At 50.0% G+C, this 10,399-nt stretch overlaps 2 protein-coding genes across 8 annotated transcripts in view; one reads left to right on the top strand and one right to left on the bottom strand.

Moving 5' to 3' along the window:
• The window catches only part of TSNAXIP1 (translin associated factor X interacting protein 1), a 31,026-nt gene extending 28,764 nt beyond the window's left edge, over positions 1-2,262 (top strand). The window contains exon 14 of one of the 3 annotated variants that reach the window (XM_035898852.1): positions 1,288-2,262. In XM_035898852.1, the coding sequence (XP_035754745.1) occupies positions 1,288-1,644 (357 nt within the window). In that variant the 3' untranslated portion in view covers positions 1,645-2,262. The remainder of the gene's footprint in view (positions 1-1,287) is intronic. The other 2 variants (XM_035898855.1, XM_035898853.1) reach the window with 2 other exon arrangements.
• Positions 2,263-2,801: 539 nt separating this feature from the next.
• The window catches only part of CENPT (centromere protein T), a 25,083-nt gene continuing 17,485 nt past the window's right edge, over positions 2,802-10,399 (bottom strand). The window contains exons 9-12 of one of the 5 annotated variants that reach the window (XM_035898849.1): positions 8,748-8,838; positions 5,671-5,835; positions 4,837-4,941; positions 2,802-3,168 (exon numbers count right to left, since the gene is read on the bottom strand). In XM_035898849.1, the coding sequence (XP_035754742.1) occupies positions 3,051-3,168; positions 4,837-4,941; positions 5,671-5,835; positions 8,748-8,838 (479 nt within the window). In that variant the 3' untranslated portion in view covers positions 2,802-3,050. The remainder of the gene's footprint in view (positions 3,169-4,836; positions 4,942-5,670; positions 5,836-8,747; positions 8,839-10,399) is intronic. The other 4 variants (XM_035898846.1, XM_035898845.1, XM_035898848.1 and 1 more) reach the window with 4 other exon arrangements.

The following is a 10,399-nucleotide window of genomic DNA, read 5'->3' as shown; positions in this document are numbered from 1 at the left end:
CGCTCTTCTCCTTAGGAAAAGGGGGTTCCTAGGGTGCTTCAGCAGCACAGAGGAAAAAAAAGTTGGAAACTTCATTAGTACTTCAGATCACAATTTTCAAACTCTAAAGGCATGCAAAGCCTTGAAGACACGTGTGAACAGTCCCATAATGGCAGAAAATGTAACTTAAAGAGTACAAGGTTTGCAGTATGTTTGTTAAAAAACCAAAGATGTTTCCTTCTGAAAATCAAAACAAATCCCCTTCGTTGTACTAACAGAACTACTTTTAAAAAAAACCAAAAACCACTTGAAAAATGGCTGAGCTTTGTATCAGTGCTGCCTGCCAAGGGGACGGTCACCGTATTGGTCACCGCTTCCTTTAGTGTTGTGCAAAACCTGTTTCACTTGCAAGCGTTGCTGCCGAGAGCTGGGTTAGATTTCCAGGAGCCCTTGTTAACTGCCTGTAGTTTGGGGGAATTACACTGCACACACAGCTTAAGCCAGACTTGCGGTGGGATTTAGGACAGGCTTAGGATGGGGAGAAACAACTGGAGGGTGGCAGGCGTCCCGTGCAGCCATCAGACTGGCTGGCCTCCCCCAGGAGCCTCGGAAGTGCCTGCGGCGAGGGGACACTGGGGCTGAGCTTTGGCTCACCCCGATGGGACGTGCTGATGGCACTCAGCCCCGCTCTGTCCTGCTGGAGGATGCAAAACAGCAGCCTCGAGCCATCCCGTCTTCACAGGCCTCTGCAAATTCATTAATCGAAAGACTCAAGTCTAAGTCAAATCAATCAATTTAAAGGCCCAAGGTTTTCAAGTTCAAGACAGAGATAGGAAGGATTGGGGCGGGGGGGGAAATAAAATCTCTTAGTTTTTGTCAGAAACTGAATAAGCACTGCGTCCTACCTCGAGGATTGGAGAGTAGCTGAATAAAAGGAAACCACGCTAGCATGTCAGACTGCCGCTCTGGAAAGAAAAATGTGCAACAGAACATCCTATATCCACATCCATCCCTCCCAAACCAGGCATCATCCTTTCCCAGCTTGTGAATTGTTTTACAAAGTCACAGTCCTTTGCACCTGACATCCTCCCCTGTGGCCAACCTCATTCCTGGCATGGCTTAGGTTCACCATAAAGAGTAAAACCGTACACAACAGTTTCGCCTTGATTGTCTCCCTACTTGAGGAACACAAGGGAAGCCACAGGCAGAAAGCGAAGCGTCACTGTGGCTGACACCAGGAGCGGAACAGCGGGAACCAGCTGGGGGCGTCAGACACGCAGAGGATTGACTCACGCTTGTTACTTACAGAGCGGCCACTTGGATCTTGTGGCTTCAGATTGGGACACAGGACACCAGCACACACCCGTGCCCCCTGAGTGGGCTGACCTCTGCCGAGCAACTGGCAGCTCTCGGAGCTGTCCCCAGCTTCGTGGAGCAGCTCCTGGCACCACCTGCCTCCGCGGTGACTTTCTGGATACGTTCCTGTATGTAGAGCATGAAGAGGACAGCACCAGGGCTGGCAGAAAGCACTGGGGGAAGCGCAGCCTTACCCTGAGCGCAGTTACACCACCTGCAATGGGGTGGTTTGACCACAGGTGGCTGCCAGTTGCCTACCCAGCTGCTCTCTCACCCCCCCTCCTCCACAGGACAGGGGAGGCAAGATAAAGACAGGGAGATCGCTCACTGGCATGGTCAAACCAGACTTGACTTGGAGGAAGATTAATTTTTTGCCAGTTAAAAACAGATTAGGAGAGTGAGAAACAAAGACAAAACTAGAACGATCTTCCCCCACCCCTCCTCCTCCCCAGGCCCAATCATCTCCTCCCCGCCAAGCAGCACACAGGAGGAAGGGGGAGGGTTCAGCCAAACCATAACACTTTGTCTCTGCTGCCCCTTGCCCCACACGCTGCCCTGGTGTGGGGTCCCTCCCATAGGAGAGGGTCCTCCAGGAACTCCTCCAGCCCAGGTCCCCCCCAGCCAACCCACTCCTGCGCAGCCTCCTTGCCACGGGCCGCAGGGTGGGCACCACCTGGGCCACAGCAGGCAGCTGGCCTCCCTACGCTCTTCTCCACTGGCTCTGCTCCAGCATCTCCTCCTTCACTGGCCTCCGTCTCCGCAGGGTTGTTTCTCTTGCACTTTTCTCCTTACTCCCCCCTCCCACAGCTGCTGTGCAGCGGTTTTACCCTTTCTCAAGTACAGCAGCCCAGGCACCGCCAGGGGCCCTGATGGGCTCAGCTTCAGCCAGCGGTGAGTCCATTGAGGAGCTGGTTCTGACCTGGGGCAGGCCCCAGGCTCTGCAGCACCCCCCCCAAACCCCCTCCCCCCAAACCTTCCCATGTAAACCCAACCCACACAATTAACTCCAGCTGAATCAATCTCTCTCCCTCCTTCATCTACCAGGAAGCTTCCCCTCTAAATGGTCTTAAATTACTGCTTACTAATTGCCCATGAGATGCGATTTCTATATAAAGTAAATATAAAGTGCATTTTCCCATCTCAGCCTACAGCAGTAACGCGCTGTGGTCACAGATGGATTACGATCTACTCTTAACACAGCAGATCAGGCTTGCAGAAGGGGACAAGATTCCAGGTTTGAAAGCCCTTGCTCTAGAAAAATAGCACAGCTGTAACAAGGGTCCGCTTCTTCCCACGAGGGAGTCTGTACTCTTCTCCTTCGAGCACACAACTGGTTAGCACGAAGAGCATCAACACGTCTATTAGGAACATTTGGAACAATACAATGCAGTGGCCTTTTGGCTCCCTGGAATAAGCAGCGGTTGTATCACGCAGAATACATACAATATTTTATTTATCAGAGCTGTACAAGTATTCAAAGGTAACATAAAACATTCAGGAATAGTCAAATTACTTGTAATAATAGCTGGGGGGATCCAGTGGGCTGGCACAACAGCCCCAGCACAACCTGCACCATCAGCTCAAGAGAACATCAACTCTTTATTGCCCTGCTCATTACTGGTGGGAAACCACTGGTGGCAGAGCAGTTCCACGAGCGACCTGCAGCCAGCCTCAGCAAGCCAGCCCCCTTCCCACCCGCAGGAGCCAGCTCATTTTCAGGGGATCACTTTATTTCCACTCACAGCAACCGGAATCAGGAGCTTCCTGTACTCCAGCGGGAGGTACCGCTCTATCAGCACGTGCAGTGGCATCTTGTCTGTCACCAGCCCTTGCCTTTGTTTGGGAAGAGGAGAGCAGAGAAGAAACAGAGCTGTTAGCGAGAAGAGTTTTCAAAAAACTTTTTGAAGTTTTCTTGCAGCAAAACTTTTGCATTTAACAGCTGAAACGCTGCGGATGCTCATAACAGAAAAGCCACAGGGTTCTGTGTGCAGGCAACTGTCTCCAGCGACGCACTGGGTCCTGCCTACGGTGCAGGTGCCGGGCTTGCCTACACACGGGGGTGGACGAAGTGCATACTGGCTCCCCACGGAGCCACGTGTTTCCCAGAGTCAGCGTATTGGTCTATTCCAGCATATAAGCAGCTCATTGCTTTTTGAATTCACAATCTGCCTGCCACAGGATGTATTTTACCATTTAAAGACATGCACAGAATGATGTAATGGAAGCAAACAGCTCATTACCCAGCAGATTTTTTTATGTTCACAGTTGAGAGATGGTTGGTGTTTTCCACCCATGCAGGCCAGGTAGTTTTCCAGTCCAGCATTTTGCTGCCTGGCCTGAAAAAAATCAGCATCTCCTCATCTTGTAGAAAGAAAAAAAAAAAGCAGCATTTATTCACGCTGTCCTTGTGGAAGGAACAGAAATGCTGTTCTCACTCATCAGCCAACAACAATTCTGGATCCCGTTAGGAGGCAGCGGAAAGGCATAAGGACTTCCAGAAAAAGGTAAAACAACAAGTGCAGGGAAGCCTCAAACTGGGCCACCGCACCTCTCCTGTTCGTACTAATTTCAGCACACACCCATCCAGTGGGAAAACAACGATCTCCGGACCAGGACAGGTTATTTGTAAGCGACAGCACCAGCTCCATCTACACAGACCCATGCAGAGCGAGCGCCTTTAATCCCATGTGCCCACAAAATCCCTCAGGTGACTCCTGAAACGAGGAGCGATGAATTTGTTTCAGGCCCTGAAGAGTTCTACAGAGGGCTCCCAAGCCAAGAACAAATCCCTTGCGTTTCGGTCACAGGACAAAGTAAATTCAGTCATGAGATGAGGGAGCTGAGGGAGCCCGCAGGGAAGAGCAGTGGCAGAGGGGCTCTGAGAACAGTCACCCACACTGTCCGATGTGGGGGCTCGAAGAGGCAGCACTCAGGGGAACATGGGGGTTAGGAGAGGCCAGCCCTGGCCTGCCAGGCTGGAGGCTCCTTTTCCTGCTCTGAAGATGAACCGTCTGTCTGAACCCTGTGCATCATCTTTTGCAGCAGTGGGAAGAGCAGGGTTTCGCTTGGGAAGAGCAAGTCATTGAAACACACAGCAGGGCATATGAAAAGGCTCAGGGTATTTCAGCTGCGAGCGCTTTTAGCAAAGAGATCACTCAAGGATGCAAATGGTGCAGCCCAGCCTCGCACTTACTGTTACTGTGCTTTTTCTACTGCTGCCACTCATCTCCCAGCCACAACTGCTTCACTCTCCTCTTGCTACTCGCTCCTCAGATTCCTCCTGCACTCCCGAGCCCTCCTTGTTTCCTCTTGCCCCTCCACCACCTTCATCATGGAGCATAAAAACCCAAGTCCACGCGTGCCCTGGGCCAAGTGGCATCATGCAGATTAAATCACAAGATACCACCCTGTCTGTGGAAACCTTGGCAAGGACAGTCTTACCGGGCTATCAAAGCACCACTAAACACTGCTACAGGTTAATAACAACCACCCTCCCTTTACCTTCTCATGAGGACTTCCAGGTCAGCCATCTCCACTGTCTTCCTCCCTGCGTGGTGGCTGTAAGCTTCCAGATCGTTGCTTAGCTGCTTGAAGTACCTCTCAGAGCTGAAGGAGGATGGAGATAAATCAGGCGGTGAAGCGTGTGAACTTCTACAGGGCAAGATGCGCTACAGCCACCCACAGTGCAGGTCACAGCCTGCCAGGGAAAACGGCAGGAGGAGAAACTCTCCAGCCCACGGAGCAAAGCATGGGAGCCTGGACTCCCTGGAACTTCACAGCCAAGCTGTGAAACAGCTGTCTGTTCAACAACCAGAACCTTTCCCAAAATTCCCACCCATGCTTGAAAAGGGGTTAACTCCAAGTGAAAATTCAGACTGTTAGCTCTTAACGGTGACACTTTTCAAACAACCTGCAGGTTTCACTCATTACAGTAACAGTCTATGAATTCAAACAGCTGAGAAACCTAGATTTGGACACAACACTGCACAGCTGGAACAGCTTCACCCTATCCAGCACACTGACCATTCTCCAGAGCCATCCCGTTCACCGAGAGTGCTCAGGCTATCAGCGTGCTGCTAGCTGGAGCAGGTTGTGAATGGTGCAATTCAGGACAAAACCCAGAAGCTCCTGCAAGGTTGTGCTGGTCACAGATACCCCCGCAGTGCACCCCAGTGGCCAAAAGCACCCAGCACATTTCTGTCCTCATTTTAATAATTTTAAGCTGAGCAGGGAGGGCTGTCAGCAGCACTCCGGACAAGTTTGTTATTTCAGGAGAGAAAAGAATGACAAAAAGACTAAAAAGCATGGAAGGAGGAGCAGTTTGTTGCTGCTTACCATTTTTCGACAATTTTAAATGCATCTCTGGACACTGACATTTTCACGTAATGGCTAAATATGCTCTTTATCAAACTACTTGCTACTTCAGGCTCACGTGTTTTCCTCTGTGGTGCTCTCAAGCCCTTTGGAACTGGCTTAGCCCGCAGCGGCTGCAGGGGAGACCTTTGAGGGAAAGTGAAAATTCACACATCAAATGAACAAACCCGGGGGAGAGGCAGAGAACACCAGGCTTTGGTGAGTTTGGGCAAACCTTATTACAGAATCCCAGAATCCCAGCATGGCAGGGGCTGGAAGGGCCCTCTGAAGATCACCCAGCCCAACCCCCCTGCTCAAGTAGGCTTACCCAGAGGAGGGTGCACAGGACATTGTCCAGGCAGGCTTTGAATAGCTCCAGAGAAGGAGACTCCACAGCCTCCCTGGGAAGCCTCTGCCAGGGCTCTGTCACCCTCAAAGTCAAGAAGTTCTTCCTCCCATTCAACTGGAACCTCTTCTGCTTCAGTTTGTGCCCATTGCCCCTTGTCCTGGCGCTGGGCACCACTGAGAAGAGTCTGGCTCCGTCCTCATGACACCCACCCTTAAGGTATTTGTATGTGTTGATGAGATCCCCTCTCAGCCTTCTCTTCTCCAGGCTAAACAAGCCCAGCTCCCTCAGCCTTTCCTTGTAGGGGAGATGCTCCAGTCCCCTCATCATCTTTGTGGCCCTTATGCTGAACTGGAAGGCGTAGGAACTACCTCAAGCTCCTAATTCTTTCTCCCTCCCAATTCTTCAAAACCCTCATGCTCATGAAGCACAGTTTGCAAACAATCCCCATGTCATTACGGGAAGTAATCCAGTTTTCTGAGATAGGCACACTGGCCTAACGATTAATCAGCAAACTACAGCTCTCTCCAACACACAAATGCAGTTTTTCCCTGCATCCCTGTAGTTTCACTCCCCAGGAATGCACAGCGTTTGGCACATCCACAGGCTACCTCTGCACCTCAACAATTTCTGCCCGTGAACAAGACTCACCAGAAGCTCCTCTGCTGACACAATCTCCTTCCACAGAGCAGATGTCCACAACAACTTTTACACTGTCAGGAACGCTTTATTTAGTGGAGTTTTTGGGGGGCTTTGGTTGGTTGGGGTTTTTTTTTTTCCCTAAACAAAACTGTAAGTCCCAAAGGAAACTCCTACCATTTTCCATTCTAAAAACTGCCACACGAAAAAGGGAAGCGAAATACCAGGATTTGCTCGGCAGACAAGTGGGAAACAACAGAAAAGACCTGGAATTCAGGCTAATGCATGCAAAATCCGCATCCACAGACGGAGCGCATGAACCATTGGATTCTCTCTCCAACCCACCTGTATGTTTCTCTGTCAGAACCTCAGGGGCAGCTGGAAGGGATCAGCCCCAGAGATGAAGCAAGTCTAGCACTGAAAAAAAAGCCCCAGTCATTATTCAAAGTCCTCTGGGTTACTGTTTCCGTGCCTCAGTCTACCCGCCTGCGAGTGATTACGTATGAATGTTTGGTTCACAGGATCAGGGCAAAACTGAAGTTTAGCAACTGCACGAGACTTTGGCGTTTCTAAATGAAAAGCTCTGTGGCCCTAATCTGGGACAGCTGATCACAGTAGAACTGTGCAAGTACAAAGAGATTATTTTATAGCAGAATGCTTTAACCATGGCTCTCACATGGTTCTTACTCCACTACATCACCTAGAGTATTCCCCAGGCTTTACCCTGAGCATCACTATCGCAGGAGGCACACAGGCCAACGCACTGCAGAAAGTGCCAACAAACCATGCGGGTTTTGTGCAACAGCCTCTTGTAGTCTGGGCTCTGAACCTGTAATTACAATTGTCTGTTCTCTTGGCACAGCTCAAAACCCTGAAAATCTGTCAGTCTATTAACATCCAGAAATTCCTGCAAAGAACATGCATCCAAAGACCTGGCTTTCTTTTGTCAATGTGGACCAGCACGCTCTACAGAAGAAACAGTATTCAGACATTCCATATAAGTATATAAAAAAACAAAACAAAACAAAAAAATGACTCAGTGCAAAATCCCACAGCAAATCTGCATTCATTCAGTTCCACTTCAGCACAGTATCAAAGACTCCTTTTTCTATTTTATCAATGTTTTACTATTCGTGATTAGAGCAATCATCCGGCACCTTATGTAAGCATCATTCATCTCTGTCCACAGCCGTAAAGGGCACAAGGATTTGGTTTTATTGTTTATTCCTTCAATAAACAAAAATCTAGGAAGAAGTTCTTTACAATGAGGGTGGTGAAACACTGGAACAGGTTGCCCAGAGAGGTAGTGGAGGCCCCATCCCTGGAAACATTCAAGGCCAGGTTGGATGGGGCTCTGAGCAGCCTGATCTAGTTAGCGGTGTCCCTGCTCCTGCGGGGGGGTTGGACTAGATGACCTCTAGGGGTCCCTTCCAACCCAAAACATTCTATGATTCCATGAATCTAGAGTCATGGGCTAGAAAATTCCTCCTGTTCCCTGGGACCCACTGTTAGTGGTTCTGATGAAGCACATGGCTTCACCAAGTTTCTAGCAAAGAGGGTGACAAACATTAATTAATTTGGGTAACACAGAGGACAGGTTCACTTTCTGCCTCCAGGCAAGCTTCATTTTATACTCAGCACATGGCAAGAGCTTTAGGTTTCTAAAGTCATTACAAATACATCAGCTCATGTGATCAGTGTAACATAATCTGTAATTCCCCCCTCTCTGCAAGGGCCTCTGCATCCCATACTGGAGTCCATGGCTCCAGGGTAGCTTACCAGCTGAAAAACTCCTAGGAAAAGGTTTTGGCCTTCAGCACAAGAAAATATTACAAGAATGTTTATTGAAAAGACTTGAGGGATCCGATCTGCTCCAGGAGAGTCCTGACATTCACTTGACATAGCTCTTCATTCAGCTGCTGATGCAGTGGATGAACTGGGGACTCAGGACTGCTTACTCCCCACTACAGCTGATAAAGCACAAACCCACCGACAAGCTGGGCTCAGTGCTCTCCCCTGGCTCTTACACCCACACACTTCTACCAGGCCACTGCTGAGGGTGGCTCATACTTACTTGGGAGCAGTAGGTTTCGCAGGACGTGGAGTTGACAGCAGTGGCTTGTAGGCTGCAGCACGGACAAATGTGGGTGTCTTCATGGAAACCTCTAGGGAAAAAAAGTACTTGAGGAACTGCGCAGTATTAGAGGAGCTGAGGCAGAGATAGACAGGTGGTTTCAGAACCATGCTCCTGTGGCAGACTCCACCGAGATGGAGGCACCTTGGACCCTGGTGACTCACAAAAGCAGGACTCCACATCAGCCTGCACCTTCCATCACCTCAACCAGAAACAGATATGAAGCCTTAACAGCTCAGGACACATGTGAGTAAGGTCTGCAAAGTCCCCTGCAGGGGGAAACTGTACCAGCAATACATAGTGGACACGGTAAGAAGAAGCGATTAGTGCTTGTAGTGGGTGACTCTCTGTTGAAGGGTATAGAGGGACCCATCTGCCGACCTGACAGGCAGTGACGAGAGGTATGCTGCCTTCTGGGAGCTAAGGTTCAAGACGTGACCGAGAGGATGCCACAACACGTCAGGAGAACAGACTACTATCCACTACTACTATTTCATGTAGGCACAAACGATACAGAAAGCAGAAACATGGGTAAAATCAAGTTAGACTTTTGAGCCCTGGGGGTACAAGTGAAAAATATTGAGGCCCAGGTTATCTTTTCTTCCATTTTACCAGTTCGAGGGAAGGGGGCAGCCAGAAATAGGCGCATAATGTACATCAACTCCTGGCTACATGGCTGGTGCAGTCGTGAGCGTTTTGCCTCAATGGGGCGTTTTTCGATGACTACAACCTGTTAGGGAGGGATGGGGTCCACCTCTCTAGGCGAGGCAGGGGAATCCTAGGCAGTAGGTTGGCCAACTTGGTACGGCGGGCTTTAAACTAAAGGACTCGGGGGTTAGGGTGCAGAGTCAGGTCACTCAGGCAATCGCATCCGATGGGGGAACAAGTGTGTCCGATGATCTCATCACCATTACAGAGACATGGTGGGACAACACGCACGACTGGAATGCTGCCATCAACGGCTATGTACTTTTCGGGAAAGACAGGACGATGAGGCGAGGCGGTGGAGTTGCTCTTTATGTAAAGGAGCAACTGGAATGTATAGAACTCTACCTGGGAGCAGATGAAGAACAAGTTGAAAGCTTGTGGGTAAAAATTAAGGGGCAGGCCAGCATGGGTGACACTGTGGTGGGTGTTTACTATAGACCACCCAATCAGGATGAGGAAGTAGACGAGGCCTTCTACAGACAGCTAAAAGTAGCCTCGCAATCACAGGCCCTGGTTCTCACGGGTGACTTCAACTGATGTCAGCTGGAAGGACCAGACAGCAAGGTGCGCACAGTCCAGCAGGTTCCTGCAGAACATCGACAATAACTTTTTGGCCCAGGTGGTGGAGGAGCCAACAAGAGGAGGAGCACTACTGGACCTTGTGCTGACAAATAAAGATGAACTGGTTGAGGATGTGAAAGTAGGGGGCAGTCTTGGCTGCAGTGACCATGAGATGGTGGGAGTGCCGGATTCTGTCTGGTGGAAGCAGATCAACAAGTAGGACCGCCATATTGGACTTTAGGAGAGCTAACTTTGGCCTCTTCAGGGACCTACTTGGAAGAATTCCATGGGCTAAGGCTCTTGAAGGTAGGGGAGTCTGAGAG

This window comes from Egretta garzetta, unplaced genomic scaffold, assembly GCF_000687185.1.
Source record: "Egretta garzetta isolate BGI_Z169 unplaced genomic scaffold, ASM68718v1 scaffold27, whole genome shotgun sequence".
Lineage (NCBI taxonomy): Eukaryota > Metazoa > Chordata > Aves > Pelecaniformes > Ardeidae > Egretta > Egretta garzetta.
This window is presented reverse-complemented; position numbering and strand designations above follow the sequence as displayed.